General features: G+C 35.2%; 1 protein-coding gene across 4 annotated transcripts in view; it reads left to right on the top strand.

The window, feature by feature from the left end:
• Window positions 1-26522, top strand: part of LOC128022088 (ephrin type-A receptor 8) — a 78012-nt gene extending 51490 nt beyond the window's left edge. For 2 of the 4 annotated variants that reach the window (XM_052609325.1, XM_052609322.1), the window contains 14 exons: window positions 11383-11538; window positions 12219-12686; window positions 14110-14234; window positions 14962-15124; window positions 16051-16156; window positions 19112-19179; window positions 19365-19490; window positions 20134-20319; window positions 21418-21479; window positions 21584-21793; window positions 21907-22056; window positions 22385-22575; window positions 23099-23254; window positions 24788-26522. In XM_052609325.1, coding sequence (XP_052465285.1) covers window positions 11383-11538; window positions 12219-12686; window positions 14110-14234; window positions 14962-15124; window positions 16051-16156; window positions 19112-19179; window positions 19365-19490; window positions 20134-20319; window positions 21418-21479; window positions 21584-21793; window positions 21907-22056; window positions 22385-22575; window positions 23099-23254; window positions 24788-24902 — 2282 coding nt within the window. In that variant the 3' untranslated portion in view covers window positions 24903-26522. The remainder of the gene's footprint in view (window positions 1-11382; window positions 11539-12218; window positions 12687-14109; window positions 14235-14961; window positions 15125-16050; window positions 16157-19111; window positions 19180-19364; window positions 19491-20133; window positions 20320-21417; window positions 21480-21583; window positions 21794-21906; window positions 22057-22384; window positions 22576-23098; window positions 23255-24787) is intronic. The other 2 variants (XM_052609323.1, XM_052609324.1) reach the window with 2 other exon arrangements.
• Window positions 26523-26829: the final 307 nt, after the last annotated feature.

Below are 26829 nucleotides of genomic sequence, written 5' to 3'. Positions count from 1 at the left end.
TTCATCACAAGTGATAGATCAGACTTTTATAATATTACAGATTTTTTAATTTCTATTTCAACTCAATTCTGAGTTCAAAAAAGCAATTTAATATATTGTGGCACTGCTGGTTTCCCAGCATGCATTGCAGCTGGGGTCTAATCAGAAGTAAGTTTGGTCTGATTACTGGGACTGTAAAAGTGTGTGTCTGTTGAAGGTATTTACTGTATAACCTGTTGAACGTGTAGAATTCACTGCAATGTTGCATTTTATATCTATTTACATTTACATTACATTTACATTTAGTCATTTAGCAGATGCTTTTATCCAAAGCGACTTACAAATGAGGACAACGGAAGCACTCAAAAGTGCTAGAACAAGTCTCAGTTAGTTTAAACACAGTACATGTGGCAAGGGCTATTAATAATATGATTAATAAATATAAATCAGACAGAATAAAAAAAAAGAATAGAGCAAGCTAGTGTTAGAGGTCTTTTTTCGCTTGTTAATTGTATTATAAATGTAAAGAAAACAGAATACAAAAAGATTAGAAAGCTATTTTAATGGATATTGCTAGAGTTATAGTTAGTTAGTTAGTTAGTTACCTACTTGTATGATGTTGCATGCTACTGTTTGTACTCATCATGTGACATAAGTATGACATTACTTAAGTCATTTTTAATGTCGTCTTGCATTAACAATACACAGGAAAAACCTAAAAGAAAAGCTTTCTGTCCAAGCTTTCTGTCCGAAATGGATTGTTTATTGAAGAATTTTGCTAGTTATTGAGTTTTTTTAAAAAGCCTACAGTCTGACTTCATAACATTTTGTGATATTAGATGATTTGAAAACTACGGAGCCACGCACATGAAATACAAGAAAAAATAAATAAATTGTGCGCACGATTTACTAATTCGTTCCCTCAATGTAATAAAATGTGCACACGATTACTATTGCACTCCGAATTATTAAATCGTGCGCACTATTTATAAATCGAATGAACGAAATAGTAAATCAAGGGAACGCAATAGTAATCGTGTGCACGTTTTAGTACATTGAGGGAACGAATTAGCCTACAATTTTTTTCCTGCATGTCATAGCATTTCTATCTCCGCAGAAAACCAATCAAAAGCTGCTGTACATTGTCGAAGAGGCCAGCTTTTCACTATCCAAGCAAGCCACCAATTTTCACTATTCATGCTCTCACAGATTATAATTATGAACTCCTCTGTAGAATCTAGCATTTGTTAATGATTGTTAGGCATCTCGCTGGCTTTCATGAGGTGACACATCAGCAGCCCGCTGGCGTCATGTAAGGACATTTCAGAATGCTTTAGTCTGTTACTCTTAGATAATGATATTTATTTTCTGACAGTATACAATTGAATGAAAAGGAAAGGAAGAGAGCTGCAGAGTTTTAATTTATGACATTAGATCAAGCATCTGAAAGCAGCCAATCAGATTATGAATTTACTAAGCAGACAGATTCGATCTTGTCACTTAATAGACCTCCAAGTGTATGTTTATTTCTCACAGACTTGACAACAAGTGAAAATATGATGTGGTTCGAGAGATGTGAGGAACTGGCTTTGCATATAAGCTGAGAATGATCGTGTTATTTATTTGCGTGTGTCGACTGTGTTATTTTAGGCCTCTATTCGCTATTATGCATTCAGATCCCTCAAAGATCAGTTTAATGTGGTGTTTTCATATGGGTCAATCTGTGTCAAATCAACCCAATTTCAGAAACTTCCTTGGCTCAAATTTTTTATCAAGTCAATATTTTCTTTTTCTTTCTTTTAAATAAGAAAGATAAACATATATAGTGATAAAAGCCAAAATAGTAAATGTCAGATATAGATTAGAGGGGGGTAAAAATGACTTCAGAAAGATGGTGTCGTCATTATTTTATTTTTACACAGAGATTGGTAGATCTATAGGCAAAATCTGTTGACTTTAGCAATCTTTGTTGCATTATTTGCCAACGGCGATCATTCAAAAATGGGAAAAAGCACTTTTTAAGTTTTTACATCAACGTTTGCATGCTTGTAAAAGTAGTAGTTTAGTCAGTAAATTTACAGGGGACCACTAGTTGAGTTGACACAGAATGATCCATATAACTTTTAAGGTTGAAAAAAGGATATTAATGCTGGGTAATGTTTTTTAAAAGTCTGTTGACATAATTTTTAAGCAGTGGAAGAGGGCACCATCTGTGCTTATGCAGCACAATCAACCGTTTAACTGTGTTAGCAGGGAGATTTGACATGACATGAAAACAGACCTTTGCTAAAGTGTAGTGTGATGTACAGTAGATTTATATTTTTAGATACTTTATTAAGCCGAGCAGGGATGTATATGAATTTTTACAATGTACTACATGTTCTTGAAGTCATGTTTCAGGTTTAATACAAACATTAACCATCAATTGTTTATTCGTTTTCATGGCTCATTTACAAGAAAATAAGAGTGTAGAAAATAGTTTTTAGTAATTAGAGGAATTTGGTAAGATTAGAGTTATTTTTTAGAAAAATATAATGTATACAGCAAGGCACTTGCAATGGGAATATAATTTTTATGTTTAAGAAATCACAAATGTGAAACGTGTGTTTATCTTATTTAACTTATATCGAGCCCAGAGCATGTCTATATGTCTGGCGGCTCGTAGTTTAAATCCAACACGTAAATAGTCATTTACTGTTTCATTTGAGCCACAGTGTATGTCAAATAAAGCAAAACAATAGCAGCCAACAGCACATGGGTGGCCCTGATAACAAAACCAGATACTGTGGCTGTAAATGGAAAGAATGAGGATTTACGAGGGGGGGCGGAGGGGTAGGGGGGGCGACTAATTAGGCTTTTCTGTGTCTTAGCTGAGCACACATTGTGTACAGCGTGAGTGTTTCCTGGCCAACATATTACACAGGGATTAAATGAGAAATCGGGGGGCTCCAGTGGACAGTATTAAAGCCCTGCACGCAACTATGCCATTGTGGTGACGGCGTTTAATCTGTCAGACCACGACACAGACGGGTGGACGGGGGAATAGTGATGGAGAAAGGGCTTTTCCTGATAAAGGAAATAATTTTATCTTAGCAAGAAGTAGCTCACAACGTGTCACTCAAAATCTCGGCCCCCCTCCCCAACCGTCAGTAATGGAAACAAACAAACGCTATGTTCATTTATTCCATGCAGCGGTCGTCCATGTTTTGTATTATAATTTATGGGAGTCTGTAGATTCAGATTCATGTGTTTGCCAATGTAATGACACCGGAGGGACGTGAATGACAGTGTGGTGTTGATAATGAGGGGAAATTATTAAACACATTATATAATCAGATTTTTAGATTCTGATATTCTGTCTCGCAATCTCTTTTTCGCTGTTAATTTAAACCAAACTCGGCAGATGCACAGAAACAGGCCTGCCTCCCTGTCCTCAACTGAAGACCGAATGTCTTATCAGCCCATTTGCATTGCTATTGTTCTCATGCAACAAACGGGCCGTGTGATAAAAATCCACAAAGCCACGGCATCGCAGAAACTTCATAAGATAGATCAAGACTAAAGAACAAGTAAAGCACGCTGGGCTTTTCTCTGGTAATTGCCACACACAAAACATCAGAGTTTTTCATTCAGATGGCTTCTTTCTGTCAGAGGCACTGTAAATGCCTCGCTTCGCACGCTTCAATTAGACACGCTTAGATAGGTGACAGCAATTCCATCAAACAATTAGCTGCCATTTAATGCTCATTAGCAGAGATGCATGTGTCTCATTTAATGTGGCTGCACAATATTTCCAAAGGAAAACACTCTTTGACTTTTTTATTCACTGATTGTTGCACAATACCAAAAGGAACCAAAAGGAACACCTGTTGAACAATGACTCGCTACATGACAGTCTGTGTTTACATCTTTAGTGTAAAGAAATTGTAAATATTTTTGGGCGTTAATTTTTAATACACACCAAAAAAAAAAAAAAAAAAAATTATAATGCAAAATATCAAATATACAGTATATATATATATATATATACAGTATATATATATATATATATATATATATATATATATATATATATATATATATATATATATATATATATATATATATATATATATATATATATATATATATATATATACATTGGTAAACTTAAATTTTTTAACCCCACTGTAAATATTTAACAAAAATAAATAAGTATTCCTTGTCCAAAAAAATAAAATAAAATATTTGGCAAGATATAATAAAGGCTATTTAAATCAATTGAGTGACTATTTTTCCTAAGCCTGTTGCATCAGAAATGGAGATAAATGCTCTGTATACTCTATGCCAACTGGGGCGGCATCTAATCATGGACTCACTTTGATACAGTACATAGCTTACGCTCCTCCGTAACGGCTAAAATTAATGCCAGCCCGTGAAGTTTTTAATATCTGTGCTGAGGTCCCTTTTTCCTGCAGGATTTGTTAACATGGTGCCATGTTTCATTTCTGCCTATTAGTGCATGTGAGAGACTTTTAAGAACATAATTAAAGTGGGACGCCCCTGTGGGAGCGTTCAGGTAGATTAAACGACTTCATTAGCTTCACGCTACAGCAAGTGTGCGATGTAGCCAGCGGACAGAAGCAGTGGTCTGAGATACAGGGCTTCCCTGCTGGGAGTCGACTGTCAAAGATCGTACAGCATGTGCAGACGCATCTCGTTAGTGAGCGTTTTGACGGCCAAGCAGATTATTACCTCAATTCTGTCTGGCTGAGAAATTTTGAGAGCTTTTTAAAACAACCTGGACTAGTTTATAACATTTTCAATGGCCAGTGCTGATTTGTTCACTATTAAATTTTTTTTTAAAAAAACTAAGGTGGTTTGCTGGTCTTAATGGTCTGATTTAAAGCGATAGTCCACCAAAAAAAAAAAAAAAAAAACATAGTTTAACACATAAGAAGCTGTTTTGGTGTACAGTTGTTGGTGGCCATTGATTTGTTTTTCATACTATGAAAGTCAATGGCTACCAGCAACTGCTTGGATAAATCATATAAGCTGTTTAGCTGAAATCAGATAAGACCAGTAAACCACCTTAGGATGATTTAAGCAGTTTTCAATAGCATTACTAGAGATTTTGGGCTATTTGGCTTTTCGTCACTATCGAGAGAGAAATATGAACAGATCAAGCACCGTATATAAGTCTAAAACACTGCTGGAAGAAGTGATGGCTTAAAGTTAAAATAACATAATGATGGATTTGTTGATAAAGAAACAAACTCATCTAGATCTTGGATGGCCTGAGGTTAAGTAAAATTTCAATTTTTGGCCGAACTATTCCTTTGGTTTCCATTAGCCCAGCTTGACCAGTCAAAACTACCATACGTCTAACAAAAATATGCCTTTTACTAGTATTTTATCTCATCCGGGGATTTTTTTCATTTATTTTTATTAAATATTTCAGAAATGCCTAATCATTTGAACTCCATATCTAGTCTATCTGCGCCATCACAAGGATTCTCCAAGTCAATAATGTCACCAGCTGCATTTCTCCTTCTACTGTTAATGACTCTTCAAGGTCACCCCACATTAAGATAAGTTGGTCTCCATCTATCAAGCACTTAGAAACAGGCACCACTTCTCTTGAGTGAATTGATCTGATAGCAATTACCCTCCTGAGCCTAGAAAATTAAAGATGGGATCTTTGGAGGACGCAGTCCAACCACAACTATAGACAATAAGATTAAGGGCCAAAACAGAAGCAAAACTGGATGCATGTCCACACAGACCCATACACACATATATAACTATATGTATATTATTGCAAGTATTAGAGAGAAAAACTAGATAATAGACTCCTCTGCCCTCGTGCTCTATGCCACATGGTGTAGTTAATATCAGATTGCGAGCCACAAACAATTAACTCCTTAAGGCCCTCTTATATATCCATTAAAAGCCTCCCTCTGGGATAAATAGACATTTTTACACATGGCTGGTTTCGAATTATGCTTCTTTCTTCAGGCTAACACAAGCCATTATCACAAATTAAGATATGCTTGTGTGTCAGAGGTATATGGTTATTTGTGCATGGGGGGTTGTGTTTGTGGGCTTTATAACTCATGCACTTCCTTATAGCCTTGGGATCAATTAAAGGAATAGTTCAATGAAAGTTTTGTCCTCATTTAGCCCTATACCACCCTAACTCCCTGTATTGTTTCCTTACATTATATACACTTACATATACACATGCTTTTAAGATGTATTAGAATTGCATATAAAATATATTTTGATTACACCATTGTAACATAAACTAAATTATACTAAATTATAAAGTTATAAATAAAATGATTATTTTGTATATACAAAAAGATTACTGGAATTTTTTTTTTTTTTTAAACAAGAAAAATACCATTTCACAATTTCTGCTTCAACATTTCACATTTTTATTTATTGAATATATATATATATATATATATATATATATATATATATATATATATATATATATATATATAATGTAGACACACACATACACCTGCTATTGTGTACATTCAGTTTATAAGTGCTATTACAGAAATCTTACCATATTTCATTTTCGGAGTGCATGTGAAACATAAAGGAGGTGTTCGATTCCATTTTTCATGAAAGTGGATGATGATTTTATATTGTCAAGCTTCAAAAAGGAACATAACACCATAAAGCTGCAATTTAAGACATTCTTAGCTTTATTAAAACTTAGTAAATGTTTTATTTGTGGAGGAACATAGCAGATAGCAGTACAATGAAATGAAATATGTTCAGTGACTCTTAAATCATTTTTGCACAAATGTTTTCATATATAATTGGCCACATGACATCAAATCTGGCATGACATATGTAATGATGCCATTTCATATTCATATTCAATTAAGTCATATTAACAGTTTTTTTGCTTCATTGGCAATATGAATCACAGTTTTCTTTTGTTATCTGAAAAAGATATTTGTTTGGAATGACATAAAAGTGAGTGAATGGATAGCAAAATTTGTTTTGGGTGCACTGTTCCTTTAAATCTACAGAGGAGACATTTAGCAAAACCGCAGACATTATTATGACTGAAGAGTAAGTTAAATATGCAGGTAAATCCTCATATTGTAATGCAAAATATGATCCACGCTGTTTGAAATCAAAGACCTGTCTATTTAATGACTATCAAAAGGTCATGTCTGTGTTCACTGTTATTGTACTCGTGCTTCTGCTTGAATTTCATGCATGAATTGGCATTTTGATAGTCAGAGCTGAAGCTTGAAGGCCCAAACGTTTGCAAGCAATCTTCTCTCCTTCTTATCCATCCTTATTTATTTCTTTATTTATTTTTACCCTCCGGTTGCTCGATCTTGAGACTCGTTCACAAGTGGTTTGAGGGCCAGTGGGCATTAGGTCTTATCTTGGTCGCATGGCTTCGGGATCTGGACGGTGCCAGTCATGCTCGGTATCACTGCTGCAGGGATTTTTGCCTGGGGATGGATTGGCCGGCTCCAAATGTCACTAACCTTGATTAATGTCACCCCTAAAAGTGCTGCCATGGATAGAAAGATGCAGAAGTTTTTGTTTTATGATTTATGATTTGAGAGAAATAATACAGCATGTACTGTACACAACCTGTGGAAAATCTTTGCCTTTTGATAATTAAAAGGCACAGTGCATCACAATGCAAAGCTTCCTCATCATTCCATCCAGAAGGAAAAGGCTGCAAAAATAGGTCTTTCAGAAATCTGCTTCATGGTAAAAGCTCCAGAGAGAATTGATTTTTAATGAATACATTCAAGCAGTTAAAGGATTTCAGTCTTGACATAAACATGAGCTGATGTGCCTCAGAGATTTATTCTGAACATTTTGAAATAAAATAAATTTATGCGTTCGCTCGCACACTCGCTTGCCGTTCAAATGTTTATTTATTATTATTTATTTAGTTATTTTTTAAAGAAATTAATACTTTTATTTAGCAGGGATGCATTAAAATCTATTTTAGATAAATGTTCTTTTAAAATTTCTATTCATCACAGAATCCTGAAAAAAGTATCACTGTTATTAAAAAATATATATATGAAGCAACACAGATAAATAATAATAAAACATGTTTACTGAGCAGCAAGAAGGATCATGTGCCAATTCAGAAAATTCAGCTGAAAATTCAGCTGTGATCACAGGAATAAATTACATTTTTAGTATATATTTAAATAAAGTTATTTTAAATTATAATAATAATTCAGAAGAGTACAATATTTTTGATCAAATAGATGGAGCTTAGTTAAGTGCAGATTTTAGGAAGGTAATGAGAGGAAATACATTTTAATTATAATCAATGTTTACAGTCGTTAAATTTACTATGCACATTTTTTTATTTGCATGTGACTTGTACCTATTATTATTTCCACCAATTCTCAAGTTCTTGAAAATGTTCAAACAAAATGCAAAGCATTTCAAATACTATAAATACTACTTTTATGAAATAATGGAAAAAATACTTCCAGAACAGGTGGTCACTGCTGTACTTTATTGATATTATTCATGAGCTCATTAACATAAGGCCGCCCACTTTTAAATATTTATGCTTATTCATCAACTACTACTAGATTTGTGATTGGTTATCCAAACAAGGTGATTTATATCCAACCGAGGTGATTTAGATCTTTAAAAATATAAGTTTTGAGGGTACAGTAGCAAAAACAGTTTGTTTAAGGGTCAAAAAACTACACGGGTAGGCATTTTGGTGCAAGAAACTTTGACTGAAATTATACTTGGACTTAATAACAATGCACTTTGGTTAGGCCCTTTAGGGATTCAGCCATTATGTAAAGTTAAAACAACAAAGCAGAAATGTTTGCGTTGTATATTAGAGGCTGAATGGGAGCATCTGTTTTATGAGTCTCACAGGAAACAGTCATTACAGTAACAGTACAGGCCTCCATACATCTTTAAAACAGTTCACCGCTGTGCTGTACGTGTGGCTGGTCCGGATACAAAGCAGCGAATGACACACTAACATGAGTGTGCTGGATGCGTCTGGAGCCTGGGCAATCAGTAACCCCTTCAGTGGAGAGAGGGAGTGTGTTTGGAGGACCTGTGATGGAGCGCCACATTTCCAGCCATGATTTAACTGACAGAATCATTCATCACTCAGACAATCCTGCCAGCTCATAAGCAGCTGTTGTTCGGCTCCCATAAGAGTTCTGACGGTGTTTGAGAGCATGAAGAGTGTTTCCGTGTGTGTTTTTGTGAGTCTTCCTGAATACTCTCTTGGTCTCTTAAAGAAATAGTTTGCCAAAATTAAGATCCATTATTTACTTACTCCTGTTGTGTTACTCAGAATAAAGTTTGGAAAAGATGAGGGTGAGTATATGATAATAATAATAATAACAATAATAATAATAATATTAATACATTTATTTTTATATACAACAGCACCTTTAAAACAGTTTCTCAAGGTGCAATATATAACAAAACAAACTAATTCAAAACAAGCTAAAATATAAAAATCTAAACAATCATGAAAAAGCTTACCTAAAATGTTTTTTTATAATGACAGAATTGTCATTTTTGGATGAACTACTCCTTTAAAAGTGATAAGGTCAAATATTTGACCAAGACATTATCAGACATAATCTTTTGCATAACGCCACATCTTGTAATCTTTGGACAAAAAAGATTATTATTGTTATTAATGATAATAATAACAAGGAGTGACTATAGTAAGCAATTCTTTCAATATTTTATGTTATTTTGGACACATTTTTTTTTTTTCGTGGTTACATTGTACTCCAGCAGTGTAACTGTGGGCATGATATATTTACTTCTTTTATTTTATTTTATTTTAATTTACTTTATTTATTATCCAACCAATAATCCAACACATCTCTATCAGTCTTATGTTTTAATTGTAAATATAATATAATAATAATCAATATAATAAACAGTTTATCTTTTTATAATTTTTTATATTTTAGCCAAATTGAAATTTATGTGGTTAAATTTGTAATGTATTCAATTTACAAGTTTTAACAAATATTATATTATATTATATTATATTATATTATATTATATTATATTATATTATATTATATTTTATAGAATACTATTCTACTGACTAATCTAAGAAGTTTCTTTTTTTATTTTTAAGTATATTTGATTATTGTTAAAAATAAACAATATAAGTAAACAATAAATACATTTTGGCCAAATTAAAATTTATTTGGTTGCATCTTTTATGTACTCAGTTTATTTGCAATTTTTAACACATTTTACTTTATATTATATTATAAGTATGTTTTTGTATTAAATGATTTTATTTTAAAACAATAATACAGTAGTTCTCTATTAATTTTATGATGATTTCATGTTGAAAGTTTCTTTATGAATTGTGTAATTGGTCTAACTTGGTTTATGGCATTTAAGTGGAAAGACACAGGATCATTTAGTTGAGCGTATGAAGTTACACAACAGTAAATAAAAACATTTGATTTGTGCCGATGCTTGAATGGTTTTGTTCTCCTACAAGAGTTTGTATAGTCAAAAACACCAAGATGGTTTTTCTTTTCAACTATATTTATTTAACCATCTACACAAAGAGTAAAAATCAAGGTCAGCATACAGTGGCTGTAAATATTCATTAAAATTCATTGTAATGCAAATGTGGATGCAAGGAGCGCGGCGCTCTGACAGGTGCTGACAAACCAAACAGTGTGCCAATGTACAACAAAAAAAAACGTAGAACAATGCAGCCGTAATGTAGTGTATGTAAACACCACCAGATAAAGAGCACCGGAGTCTCTTCTCACCCCTCGTGCTTTTTTACCCCTCATCTGCTTTGAAAAGACACTTACTGAGTAGGAAGAGTCTTAAAAACGGAAAAGGTCACCGCAGTTCATCATGATGAACTCACGTCTGTCTGTCTCAGTGTATGTTGAATGTGTGCTTCTGATTATGTTGCCAGCGGTAGTCGGTCAAAAACTTAAAAGCGTGTAGACGTCACTGTACTCCATGAGCGTACGGCCCCAATGTTTATCGTGACCTGCTTTTCAACTCAGGAGCTTTTCAAAAAAACATCAAGGGAGGGAAGGATTAATCCGATCAAGCCAAAAGAGAAAACAGACAAGGATAAATACTGCAAGAAGGAATACTTTTTGGACTCCCTGGGGTTTCTGTCAGTGGAGATAAAAAGCTTGTTGTTAATTCTCAATCCTTCTTTCAGATTCCTCACCCATATACTTGTTGTCCTTGTTGATACTCTGAACCGCTACATTTAAGAGTGACACGGTCACTTCACAATTTGTTGCACTTCATTTTGTTCAAATAATGTTACCAGATACGGTTAAAAAAAGTTTTCTGACCATCTAAGCAACAAATAAGCAATGGATTGTTGATTGTTAAACTGTGTTTTACTTTCAGCATGTGAGGTGGGCTTCTACAAGCCAGTGGCAGGTGATCAGCTCTGTGGGAAATGTCCCCTCCACAGTCACTCTGAGACTCGAGCAGCTCTAACCTGCCCCTGTGATGCTAACTTCTATCGTTCCTCTACAGATCCTCCTGCCTCTCCCTGCACAAGTGAGTCTTCATGTTTGCAAATCATCAAACCAAGAAATCTTCCAACTTTGATTTAATTTTAAGATACAGTCGGACAGAAAATAATTTTAAAACACTATATGAATGTCAATGCATAACATGTAATATAGAAAAGATTTCAAATGCTGCTGGATATTTTTTCTTCACTAACTTTACTTTACTTTTTTCAATTTTAGAAGTTTCAGCATATTAAATGAGCTATTGCTGTTGCTGAGCTATGAGCTATTTTTTTTTTTTTTTGTAGATTTACCACAGATCATTGCAATAAATATCCATTTTATTTTATATTTTATATTTTATTTTATTTTATTTTATTTTATTTTATTTTATTTTGGTCAGCATGCCTGATCAAAGAAGTAAAACAAAATAAAATGGAAAAAATAAAATTAATAAAAATATTTTTGTATATTTTTGTATATTGCTTAAAAATGTGTGTTTGTGCAATCTGTAAAATAATTTTTTTTTTAAATAATTTAACTATTTTAAGTGTGCTTTAAGTCTCCCAATACTTTCTGGGACCAAAAATATAACTGGGGTCGCGTGGTTACTGAAGTGCAAATTCAATCATTCTCTTTTAATCAGCTAGCCTGATAACCACCAGTTCCCTCAACCTCTCTAATTAACCTATAATTAAGAACTGTCCAACTTCACCCTCCCCGCAGGACCTCCGTCAGCTCCAGTAAACATCATCTCATCTGTGAACGGCACCTCGGTCAGTCTGGAGTGGGGTTCACCTTTGGACCCAGGAGGACGCAGTGATGTCATCTATGATGTCCTTTGCCAGAAGTGCGACAAAGGCGGGACGCAGTGTGAGGACTGTCGGGTGGGTGCCAGAGGGGGTAACGTGGTGGGGAATGGCAATGGAGGAGCTGCAGACTCCAATGGAGCTGTCAGTGGGACTGTTGGAGGAGGAGGACCTGGGCTGAATGGGATTGTGGTGGCCCGGACAGGAGCAGCCCTGGTGCGCTTTATCCCTCAGCAGATGGGACTTACAGAAGCATGGGTGACGGTGCTGAATCTCGCCGCTCACAGTAACTACACCTTCCGTATTGTTGCTCTAAACGGAGTCACGCACTTGAGCAGCGAGCCCCCACAGTCTGTGACGGTCAATATCACCACAAACCAGGCAGGTAGGAGACACTAATGGGTCACTTAAGTTTGATTCCATTCATAATTCCTAAAACACTGCCAATTGAAAATCAAGGCCTTACTAGCCTGTGATCTAGTCTAATCTACTAGGCTCCAGCCTACAAGTCCAGTCAAAACTAGCTGACTTGTCCATGATGTGTTTTGAAACTTGGTCAGCCTCAGCCAAAGTGTTCTGACAAGGTTGAAATAGTCCCCACCAACTTATTAACCACCTAAAGTAATTTGAACCTGCTATTGATAATAATGTACCAGTTTTAAACAGATTAATCAGTGTATGTTGATCTCAGCCAAACTAGCTAGTAATCTATCTGATGAACTAACTGAACTATCTTGAACTTGGTAATGTCCATAAATGACTTTTGATCAAGTTTTAAGTTTTGAACAACTTAGTCAAGGTGGTCTACCAGCCATAATCAGGTTGACCTCAACTAAACCAGCTATTAATCTAACTGATCAAGTACCTAGACTAGTTTGAGCTAGCCAATGATCACGAATAATAATTTTGAATAGCTTAGCCAAGGTTGTCTACCAGCCCCTAACCCGGTTGACCTCTGCTTCATCCTCTAGCTGATCGATCACCTTAACTAGTTTGAACCAGCTAATGACTATAAATGTTCAGTTTTGAACAGCTCAGTCAAGGTTGTCTACCAGCCCCTTACCCGGTTGTCCTCTGCTCTATTATCCAGCTAGTCTAGCTGGTCAACCACCTAAACTAATTTGAACCAGCTAATGACTATAAATGACCACTTTTAAACACTTTAGTTTAGGTACCAGTTTAGGAACCACCCCAAACCAGGTTGACCTCTGCTCCATCGTCTAGCTTGTCTCGGTACTCATCTTAACCAGGCTGACCTATGCTCCATGAGCAAGCTGGTCTTGCTGACCAACCACGTAAACTAGTTTCGACCAGCTAATAAGCCTAAATAACCAGTTTTGAAACCATCGGTATGAATAACCAGATTTAAACAGTTTAGTCAAGGTTGTCTGCCAATCCTAGCCAGGATGACCTACAGTATGTTCAATCAGAAAGCTAGTCTAGCTGATTAACCACCTAAACTAGTTTGAATGATGTAATGACTATAAATGGCAAGTTCAGTTTAGGCACCATCTCTAACTAGGTTAATCTCTGTGCCATCAGCAATCTAGACTAGCTGATCATCTGAAGGTGGTCTACTAACCCTAAACATGTTAATCTTGAGCCACTAGCTAGCATACTTGCCAATCAACCACAACCAGCTAATCAGCATAAACGACCAGCTTCGATCAGCTAGAAACCATCTAAAGCTGGTAGTATACAATATGTATTTTCCATCAGAAATAAAATGGTAATATAATATAATTAAAATTGTTGCAAAATGACTCTGCTGACTTATTGAAGTAACCCACATGTCTTTGTTTTCACAGCTCCGTCTCAAGTGATGGCCATCCGACAGGAAAATGCCAGTCAGAACAGCGTCACTCTTTTCTGGCACGAACCTGCGCAGCCCAATGGAGTCATATTAGAATATGACATTAAATATTATGAAAAGGTAGTTTCTTCATCAGAGTGATGAAGAGTGACACTTAATGAAGGGTCACATTTTATAGACTAGCCTGGAGTCAAATATAGTTTAACCATTTGATTTATTGACAGCTCAGGCAAATTACCAACCAATAGCACTCTCAGACTGTTTTGCCGATATTATTTAAAGTGACATTGAAGGCAAACATAGTGAGCCATGCCAAACACTGGAGGGAAGTTAATTGTTGTGCAAGCCGGGAGCTTTGCTGCCTAATGGCGCAAATGAGATCTCAGCTGTGACAGAGAATTAGTATACAGTGCCTAGTCAACAATGCTGCTATGTAAATATGATTTACGTGCAATCCCTGTTTGCCGATTTGCTGCCCATGTGCTGATTCCTGGGGAATGGTGCTTAACAAAGACCACGAAGTTGTTTTTGATGGATGTGCAGTGCTGGCGATCTCCTCAGGGAACAGAAGAGGAGCATCAAAGGCTTTTTAACAAAGCGTAATGCTTCGGAGGGTACAGAGTTCATGGACGCAGTGAGGTGAAGCGGGGAATGCTAAAAAATTAGTGAGCACTTCAGTTTAATCGCTCCAATCCTCCAGCTTGGGTCTCAAAACATGATTTTGTCAGGTCCTGGTGTGAATTGTCCACTACTGTCTATATTTGTGGATTGCATTTACATAAATGACCTTAAATAGACTCTTTATTTGAATATAACCTCTCATTGTCTTATTTGGCCGTTTCCACAGGACAACGAACAGCAAATTTATGCTACAGTAAAGTCAAAGAACACCAGTGCTAAAGTTTCGGGTCTGAAGCCCGGCACAAGCTACATCTTTCAGATTCGGGCCAGAACCTCGGCTGGCTGTGGGAGATTCAGCCAGTCAGTGGAGATACAGACGGGCAAAGCAAGTGAGTGTTATATTATTACCAGTGCAACAGACAGGAATAAAACTTTTTTTTTTTTTTTTTTTTTTTTTATTCCTTCTAGGAACATAGATGTAATGTTTATGCTCATTTACATAATTATATGTATTTATGTTTATGTATATATTTTTAGTTTGTTACATATTTTTAATGATAATGCATGTTAATATAAAAACTTAATAATGTTTCATATTTGTTGTAATGATTAAATGTTTCCTATTTTTAATGCATGAACATGTCAATAAAATATTGAGTTATAATATAATATGAGTCATAATTACGCTAAAAATAAAGAGAAGATTGAATGAAATGGTACATAGTTTAAATGTTTATTTGTTTTAGTTCATATATTATTTTATGAATATTTTAAATGTACGTTTAAATTAATTTATTGTTTAAATATATTTATATATTTCAAATTACATTTTAATTGTACTTTTTACATTTATTAAAATTTGTATTTGTTACGTGACCATGGTAATAAACCAAACTGGTACAACATAACATACAATCATTTAAATATCATATAAATATTTAAAATACAGTATATATATATATATATATATATATATATATATATATATATATATATATATATATATATATTTATTTATTTATTTATTTTATTTTATTTTTATACATTTTCTGCATGAAAAGATATTGGAAGAAGTGAGCTTTTATGTCATAATTTTTATTTAATTTTTAAATTTAATTTCAGAATTGAAAATCAAATTATATTGTATATTTGTGTTAAGAACATCCTTTTGTCTCTCATTTATATTAATAGTGTGTTAAATCAGTGTCCTATTTACAGAATCTCCACTGGCATATCAAGCACAGAAAACCTGTGATGTTTCAGAGTGTTTAATGACGCTTTGTGTTGATATTTGGTTTCTGTTTTTCTCCACCAGTTCCCCTGCGAAATACCAACATAACCATTATCTGGATCTGTATGGCTTTGGTAACAGCACTGGTGACATTACTGGCCGTTGTCATCTGCAGAAAACGGCAAGAGGAGTACTTTGAATTATCTGCATTTATTTGCCCATTTGCTTTTACTTTGTTACTTAAGGGATAGTTCATCTGAAAATACATTCTGTCATCATTTACTCACTCTCCTCTCTTCTAAAACTGTATGACTTATTTCTTTGACTGAATCACTGACTGAATGAACTCAACTTTTGAATAATTAAGACTGGTTTTGTGAACTGGAGCAAATGATTCATTCAAAAGATTTGACACAAAAGAGTGATCTATTCACAAATCAGATAGATCTATTTGTCTTATAAATGTGCCAAGAAGAGGGTGGAGTTCAGATTTTAGGTGAAATATTTTGCTGTTATACATATCTTCAGAAGTCATACATGTTATGAGGGTGAGTAAAATTGTCATTGGGTGAATTGTTAGAGTATATTCATGCTAGCTTCCCTTCCACTCAAACACATCTGTGTAATTATCTATGAAAGAGTTTCATGGGACTATATGTACATGTTCACCCAGAAACACATACCTCACAATGGGAATTTAATATGATTGAATTTGGACTAATAACACTATGAAAATATCCTTAAGTCATATACAGTATAGTGCAACAGTGGAGTTCCAGAAATAAAAATCTCATTCATTTTCTCTATACAGAAATTGTATGGACAGATCTACCAGTGTTGCCATGTCTGTGGTTTTCCCATTGAACTGGTTAAGTGATTATATATATAACAGAAAGCACACCAAAATATCATAAAACTCCTATGAAGCATTGTGAATTAAGTAATGTTTGCATAAGTTTGAATATTTTGCTATCAAGTTGTATCATATTTAATACTTGCAACCTTAAGTGGCGCAAAAGAGGTTCCGGTACTCTATTATAGCCACACAAAAAAAAAAAAATTCAGTTTTTTTTTTTTTTGATGATTCCCCTCATCCCGAGGTAACAACTATTATTTTGAAGGGCTTTTAAATACAGCAGTCAACAGGCAACCTTAATAATAAATCCTTTTATTAGTTTTTGGATTTGCTTGAGCTAGAAAGAACTACTGAACATAAATAAAATGTGCAAAAGGATTTTGAAAAAATACCCTTAGAAAGAGCTACTCCATTACTGCATTACTGTATTCAAACTTCCAAACTGACTCAAATGATTCGCGAACCAGCTCCGAACTCCCGAACTAACTCAGATGAATCACGCACCGAACTCCCGAACTAATTCAAATAATTCGCGATCCCCAAACTGACTCAAATGATTCACGAACCTTATACGAACTCTCGAATTGATTCAAATGATCCGCGAAGCCGCTCCGAACCATAGACAGTAAAAGAAATGGACACAGCGGAACTCAATTGAGACAAGTGAAGCCCATTTTTAGCGTTTTTTTAGCACTTCCGTTTCTGACGCGCAGACTCAAACAAAGCTTGACGACGTCAGCAACCTGTCTGCCAGATGTAAATCTTCTAAGTGGCTGTGCGTGCAAACTGCCATCGTTAATCTTGCAGAGACGGCGAGCTTGAGCAGGGAGTTCTTTGTCGTGAGTGAGCAGGAGTAAGTATTCTGATTAATTATTTTGTATAGTATTTTAAAATGTAACGCCAGTACGCCATATTAAGTTAATTGCCTGCGAGCTTCTCCTCCTGTCTGTACGGTAATGCGACAGAGAGACGAGTGGTTATGACGCAATCGTTAGCCTATTTTTTTACAAAAACTGTTTATATGGGGCCATAATGTAACATAGAAGGTAATGGAGCCCTTTATACATTGTCGTGTATCTTTAGAAATAAATAATGGACAAACGGAGTCTTTAAACACCTCAGATGTAAAGTTATTCGCTGTCAAAGTGACGCCAAAATGAATGGGAGTCAATGGGAATGCTAACGCAAGTGAAGTTCTGCTAAAAAATGCCAGCCCCCACCCGACTTCAACTTCCGGTCGAGTTCTTTGCCCCCTGCTCCGAACTCCCGAATTGATTCAAATAATTAGCGATCCCCAAATTGACTCAATGACTCGTGAACCCGCTCCGATCTCCCGAACTGACTCAAATGATTCGCCATCCCGCTCCGAACTCCCAAACTGACTCAAATGATTTGCGAACCCGGTCCGAACTCTCGAATTGATTCAAATGATCCACGAATCAGCTCCGGACTCCCGAACTGATTAAAATGATTTGCGATCCCCAAACTGACTCAAATGATTCGCAAACCCGCTCCTATTTCTCGAACTGATTCAAATGATCCGCGAAGCTGCCCCGAACTCCCGAACTGACTCAAATGATTCGCGATCCTGCTCCAAACTCCCAAACTGGTTCAAATGATTCACGCTCCATACTCCGAACTAGGAAGAATTAGGAAGCGTGCATTGTGAAGGGCGCTCTGAAAAGCGGCAGTGAAGGCAAAGGATTAAAAACTCTATTAAAACAGATGTCCAAATGAACGTACTGGTACGCTAAAAGCAGTTCTGGGCCGCACTGAGAGGTGGTGGTACGCTCAAGAGCTATATTTGGAAGTTGCGGTACTGAGTACCTGTGCGTACCAACCCACTTAAAGCACTGACCACTGTTTCTGATTTGATCGATTCTTTTGTCATTTAAAACACTTGTTTGCTTTGAAATCAAATCTTCAATATGATTGATCTCAGAGCTGCTTGGTTTGGATCATGATATGAACTCTTTATTGTAGAATTTTCTGTAATCTATAGAGAAAATGAAAGTGAAAACACTGAAAAGTGGGCGGTCTCTGTTGCTCTATTGCTTTTTGATGACAGCAACTTAAAGTTTATGTCAAATAATGAATTTCAACTAACATTTTTCTGTTCATACTATATAAGGCATCGGAGGACGTTTGTTATCCACATTTGAAGGAAAAATTAAGTTAATTAAGTTTTACATTTTTGCTTGAATATTATTAACGTGGGTTGTATGTGACAAGGCCCTGTTTAAAACACACACACAATATTTCTCTTTCTTCTCCTGGTTTGTGTTACAGACGTTGTGGGTACAGCAAAGCTTTCCAGGACTCAGACGAGGAGAAAATGCACTACCAAAATGGCCATGGTACGAGAGACACTCTTTTCCTCCGATGATTTTTCTTTTAATGAATTTTAGGCAGGAAACTATTGCTTTTTTGGTCCAGTATCTTGCTGTAGCTGCTGCCTGAGCCCTTCAGTGATTGTGGCTGTGACTGAAAATTGCTTTTTATGCTGCAATATGTGACCAAATGCTAATTCTGTTTATTCTAGTATCATTTCCAGAAGCCAGATTTTATATTGATCCCCACACATATGAGGACCCCTGCCAGGCTGTCCATGAGTTTGCCAGAGAAATTGAAGCGTCCAGGATCAAAATAGAGAAAATCATCGGTTCAGGTATAACTGTCCTTGGTGATTATGTGAAATACACCTGGGCATCTGGGGAATACATGAGAAATGGCTGGAAAAAGATCCACAGGAAATAAAGCTTTGCTCAAAGAAAATGCAAGTTGTTTATCATTTTATTTGAGAAAAGAATGGAAAACCCTGAAACAAAAACATGTTCATTATTTGAAATAAAATATCTAAAACGTAAACTTTTTATACATACGTATGTAAAAATAATACTCATACATACAGTACACATAAAAATCATATTAATTTTCATATTATCCTATGCACTAGTAAGTACATTTTTGATAACTTGATAAATGATAAAATCTAGTGTAAAAAATATAATAATAGTATCTCAGAGATACTAAAATAACACTGATACACACACACACACACAAATAATATTTTCCTTAGCACGTTTTTTTTTTTAATATATATTACCGTAGACCATAAGATTTTGTCTTATTAAAAAAATGCTAAACATCTCCAGAGAACAACTGTGTATATACACATCATTCTATTATTAATGTCAAAACAGTCAGAAATCATGGGAATTTTATTGTGAAGGTTAAACGTGTTAGTCAGATTCAAATCCAGCATGAGTGGAACTGTCCACTGTCTGATCTTGTTTTCTGGCACACATCAGGAGAGTTTGGGGAAGTGTGTTACGGGCGGATGAAGCTGCCGGGGAAACGTGATATCCCGGTTGCTCTGAAGACTCTCAAAGCCGGCTACACAGAGAAACAGAGGAGAGATTTCCTGGGCGAGGCCAGCATCATGGCACAGTTTGATCACCCCAACGTCATCCACCTGGAGGGGGTTGTTACCCGCAGTAAGCGCTTTAAGAGACTATCAGTGTAGTGCGCTTCTCAATGGGACATTTTCGAAACACATTATTTTGTTCAAAATTATTCAATACCATTTAGGTAGCATAATGTTTATCCCTTATCCCATACACATATGAATTTGACTATATCATTGAATAAAATGTAAATACATTTTTATAAGAACACATTATTTTTATACTAATTCAGTTGTTATCATTGATTTAACAAAATTTCAGTAAGTAAATAATGTAAGAAAAGGGATTTTGAAATAAATAAAATGAGTTACTCTACAAATAATAAGATCATATATTATTTTCTATTAATTTTAAGTAAAAAGTAATGTAATTAATTCAAATTACATTATATAATTCTTTAATATTTATATATATATATATATATATATATATATGCACACACACACATTCAGTTTTATTAAATCTTTTTTACTCAATATAAAACATACATATGCATGCATATTTATTTATTTCTTGAATTATTCATCCAGTCTCTCTCTCTATCTATCTTTTTATCTATCTTTATTAAATATAATGTCTTGTAATATGCAGAAAGATGTAGCAAAATAAAACCCTTGAGGTTGATAATAGACCCCTTCACTTCCTATTGGAGTCCTGATCACCCTGTCAAGGTTTATTATATAGATATATATATATATATATATATATATATACATATAAATAAATATACAGTATATATAAATAAATATACAGTATATATATATATATATATATATATATATATATATATATATATATATATATATATATATATATATACATATAAATATATATATATATATATATATATATATATATATATATATATATATATATAAATATAAATATATATACATATACATATATATATATATATATATATATATTTTTTTTTTTTTTTTTTTTTGCCATGATCTGCTTAATGTAGGCTACATTACTACTTCACCTAGTAAGTTGCTTAAAGTTGGGTAAAAAACTAAGGAAAACCCACAGTTCTGTTTCTCTTCACTCAGACTTGCATCAATCTCCTGACATCTTGTTCGTGTGCTTTCCCCTTTTTTTCTCTGTGTTTTTGCATTCTCTACCAAGGCAAGCCGGTTATGATCATCACAGAGTACATGGAGAACGGCTCCTTGGACTCTTTCCTGAGGGTGTGTAAACATTTTTGTGTTTGTTCTCGTATATCTCTATAGTATTGCTTCTCCTCAACTTCACAGTTTCTCTCCCTCATCTTGTTTTTCTTCCCTCCAAACAGAGACATGATGGTCAGTTCACCATTATTCAGCTGGTCGGGATTCTGCGTGGCATAGCAGCTGGCATGACTTACCTGGCTGATCTGGGGTATGTCCACCGGGACTTGGCGGCCAGAAATATTCTGGTCAACAGTAATCTGGTGTGCAAGATTTCAGACTTTGGTCTGTCACGCGTGCTGGAGGACGACCCTGATGCAGCCTACACCACCAGTGTGAGTGATAAAACCAGGAGCATACTCTACAACAGGGCTTTTGGTGTTAATTCATGCACTGTTTGGTTATTTGTCTCCCTAAACTGTCTTCCTCCATCTTCATTGGCTTTTAGGGAGGAAAGATCCCGATCCGCTGGACGGCGCCAGAGGCCATTGCCTATAGGAAGTTCTCCTCCTCCAGTGACGTATGGAGTTATGGAGTGGTGATGTGGGAAGTGATGTCATACGGAGAACGGCCATATTGGAACTTGACCAACAGAGATGTGCGTCTAATCGACACTATATATTGGCTATGTTCAGAATAGTGCAGGGTTATTTTAGTCAACTTAAATTTTTTATTGAGATAAAATAAATATTAACTTATATAAAATGAAAAATAAAATAAAAAATTCCAACATTGAGTCGTAAAAAGGATCACCCCCTTGTAAACTCAATCAGGTGTAGCTGATCACCTTCTCAGTGGCACACCGGCTCCATTCCAAATATAGCAATACATCAGCCATACTGGAATCATTTTGGCGAGACAAATCAGTGCGATTTTCCCACATTTGAACTCAAGTATGAAATCAAGTTTGATTGTTTTTTCTGCAGGTGATCAAGTCTGTAGAGGAGGGCTACCGACTCCCGGCCCCCATGGGCTGTCCCGGTGCACTGCACACCCTAATGCTGGACTGCTGGCAGAAAGACCGCAACGAAAGGCCCAAATTCTGCCAGATCATCACAGTCCTGGACAAGCTGATCCGGAACCCCAAGAACCTCAAGTCAGTTGACACGTTGTGCAGGTTAGCAGCTAGCAATCGATATGCTGCCTTCGGCGGATTTAACCGACAAATGCACTTTGTCTGCTTCAGATTTGATCCATTTTAAAAGTCTCACAAAGTTGACAAGAAAGTTTCACCTGAGTTGCTGCGATTATGGCGGCCCGCTTTAAGATGCAAGTGTACATTTTCCAATAACCTCATCTTATATTGATGTCTTCACTGTTAAATAAAAGACCTCTGTGCTATATTGACATTGATCTGCCATGAACCGAAAAAGAACGCTTCTGCTTTCACAATTGGACTTGTATAAATTGCACAGCTTGGAGCGCATGTCCTGTCAAGTTGCCGGTGCATATCCAGATGCGTTGATGGAAAGTAATACTGATTTCATCCCTGTATTAATCTACCCACACTGGCCAAATCTACAGCCCCCCTTCCCCACCTTCTATATCATTTTAACTCGTATTGATTGTATGCTCCCGCTCGCCGCATTTCAAAGGTATATCTTGCACATGCCTTCTCACTCCTTCTGCTCTCATTTCAGACTAAACAGTCCTTTGATGAACAGAAGTATTCCTGATTTCACCAGCTGTAGATCTGTGGGCGAGTGGTTGGACACCATTAAGATGGGCCGTTATAAGGACCACTTTGCCGCAGGAGGGTATCTGACTCTAGGACATGTGATGAGCATGAAACAACAGTGAGTTGATTGAGTTCTTACACCATAACACAATGGAGCGCTCCAGACTGCTAATGCAGAAATGAAGTCTTTTAGATGCAATGCCGCATTGTGAATCTTTGCTCTGGGGTAGATGGAGGACAGATTGGAGGTGCTTTCATGACTTTAAGCCTTTGATTGATCACCACTTCCTCGAGTCGGATGATCAGTGACCATTAGATGGAGTTTCACGACTATGCGTCTATTGTCTGTCCAATGGCTCAGTCAGTGCTATGCCTGTTGGTCCAGTTTTAGTGAATTTGTAGACATCGCACACTTCAACCGATGCCTGTTTTCAAACCAAAAATGGGAGCTAGCTTGGCGGAGATCATTTTTAACAGCCTGTTTCATTTAGTTTATGCTATCAATTTGATTGGCTAAAGATGTTCGAAAGTTTAGATCACCCAAAAATGAAAATTTACTACATGCATGTTGTTCCAAACTCATATGACTTCATTACTTTTCTCAGAATTGTGAGATGTAAACGCACAACTGCGAGAAATAATTCAGAATAAGTTGCAATTACAAGAATAAGTTGCAATTATTATTATTTTATTTTTTAGTGGTGGGAATGGGCTTCCAATAAAAAATAAGTTAAAGCAAAATAAATAACAATTAATAAAAATGATAAAGTTACTAAAACTTAAAACACTGATTAGTTATCAATTGAAAAAAAAATACTGTGGTATATTAGGGCTATTTTGGCATGTTTTCTCCAAATTTCCTTGACTGTTCAGTGGGTGGTCAATTTTGGACCAAATGCACTGTTCTGCTCAACAAAATGCAATTAGCTTTCTAGAAAACATTTGATTAGAGTCTCTATTAGATGTGCTCATAAAATCAGCTGTGATGTCTTCAGGGTTTATAGTGTGTAAGAAAAAACATTCTTCTCTGACCAACTGCAACTGTGCTGTTTACAAATCATTTGTTTGTGAATCTTTTAACATAAAAAGCCCATAATTAGAGCTGCACAGTTAATTGCATAATTAATCATGTTTATGGTTACAATGGCCATGATTGAATTGAAAAGGGTCAATTACAGCAATAGAAAGGGTTTTGTAGATGTGTTTGTGTAGAAATTAATTGATAGTTCCAATAATTACAGAGGCTTGTTTCCACCATGGTATAAATAAATATAAAGTTTGACTTTTTGTATCACAGTACAGACTTTTTCTTACATTTTTTTAGATTATTAGCTAAGAATTGCAATATATAAAGTAGGAATTCTGATATAAACTCTAAATATCACACACATTATGACTTTTATCTTGCAGTACTAACTAACATTACTTTATTCCACAGTGGAAACCGGCTTCCAATAAAAAAAAAAAACGATGTCTGTAGTCTCATAAATAATGAGTGCGTTTTAAGTTCTCTGAACACATTTCTCGGCTTGTCTTCCGATGTTTACATTCATAACACAGAGTATGAATCAGAAGTATGAATCATAATTTACTAAATTAAACATATTTCCATAATTATCTAATCAGGTTTCTCTGTCCACTTCCATCTCAGTGACATGCAGAGGTTGGGAGTCACTTTAATGGGTCATCAGAAGAAGATCCTGACCAGCGTCCAGTTGATGAGAGCCCAGGTACTGAACCAGAGCGTGCCGTCAGTGCACATATAATCACGAACACAAGTACATATTGATCTGATATGTATTTGGGTCTTCAAACGACATGGACTATTATTACTGGGATAAGGATGGAGTTTTTCTTCTTCAGCGGGACATTCTGCAATTATCCCTTTTCTCTTTGACTTTCTTTTGTAAATGTTTGGACTGCCTTAAATTACACTTTATTTAAATATTGTTGTACATGGATAAGATTTTATGAATAATAGAGTCATGAATATGTAAAGAGTGGACCTAGTCATGAATATTAAAAAGATTGAAATGAATATGCATAGTGTACAGGTTTGGCCACACCCTTCACGAGTGCCTCAAGCGCTAAAAACATGACGCTGAATAAAAGACGAAATTAAAGACGGAACGATGAGATGCCACAGGAGAATATGTGTTACAAGCATATGACAAACCGAGACCCTCAAGAGGAAACATTTGGGCTTCTGACAAAAGCTGCAGAGCGTGCAAGAATACGGACATATACTGAATTTGTCTCTGTGGTCGTAAAAAGGGAAAACGGCAATTATGTATGTCATGTGTTTGATGAAACACTCTGAAACTCGACCTGCTGTTATTTATTGCGTACAAAATGATGCCGGATCCCTCCGGAAATGGGAGAAATAAATATGTGTAAATGTTGGTCTGCGGAAAACAGAAACACTTAACTTTCCTTACTCTTGAAATCTGCCTGAATTGGAGTCTGTATCTTTCTCTTACTGTTGGATTCAGAGTTCAGGCCAGTTTTGAAATATTTATTCAGACCCTGAGAAGATCAGTATTCTCAGCATTTGAGCTGCATCAAATAAATCTTTTGTTTTACTAAAACTAACACACTAAGGATATAGTAGTGAAATTGCCTAGCGCTAATGGGGAATCACACATTTGTGTGGATCTTGAAATGGTAGAGTGGCTAATTTAAAGTCAACATGAAATCAAAACGGACCCTGTTTACTTTGTTAGGTGTTCCTGGGATTACTATGGTCCATTCATCAGTGCATGTTTTTCCAAAGGGAAAAATGTTTGTTTTTGTCATTTTCATCAAAAAGATCTCTGCTTCTTTTGCCAAGTGAAAGTTCCCCTCCAACCGCTTTTCGCAATTCGATGGAAGCTTGTTTCCACCATGGGATTAAAAAAAACAATAATAAAAAGGCAGAATTTGACAGAATTGTCATTTATAAACTCAGATTTGTCAGAAAAAGTATAATGTCACAATTCTGAGAAGTCAGAAGTGCAAGATACAAACTCAGAATTGTGAGATGTAAAATCATAATTGGGAAATATAATTGTGAGAGAAAAAGTCACAATTCGTTTTTCTATTTTTTTTTATCCCTTGGGAGACATGGGCTTCCATAAGATCCTGCCATATTTAAATCGTGAAATATCCTTTTCACAGAAGTAAAATGGGTTGTGAATGCCATTTCATGTTGACTTTACAAAAACACTGGACCTCATTTAACTTTTGACAACAGGGTATTGTCTGTATGTTAACCTTTTTATTTATTCAATTTTAACTATTAAGTTTCAATTATAAAATGACCTAATTGTGCATTTGTTTGTAAGACAAAGATTAATAGAGTTTGATGAATTATATGTAAATATTAATAAAATGATTTGTTTTCGCTCCCTCTTTGTTTCTTTGAAAAGCGCAGTGCAACAACAAAAAAAAAAAACACTCCCATTTTGTGTTTGTCAGTATATTCAACCAATTGTTGAATACATTTAAATGTGTTTTCTTCTTTTTTTTTGTCATCATCATCAATATTGTCATCATTTTTACAATTCCCCGTTGAAAAAAAGTTGTTGTTTTTTTATCATTGTGACATATCATATCATTAAAAATATTAATAATATAATAAAATAAAATACATTTATTTTTCTTTAGATTTTTTTCATTATGGTAATTAAAAAACATCAATAACAAAAAATAAAA

Source organism: Carassius gibelio, chromosome A11, assembly GCF_023724105.1.
Source record: "Carassius gibelio isolate Cgi1373 ecotype wild population from Czech Republic chromosome A11, carGib1.2-hapl.c, whole genome shotgun sequence".
NCBI lineage: Eukaryota > Metazoa > Chordata > Actinopteri > Cypriniformes > Cyprinidae > Carassius > Carassius gibelio.
Note: the sequence above shows the minus strand (reverse complement) of the source record. Positions and strands in the feature narration are given on the sequence as shown.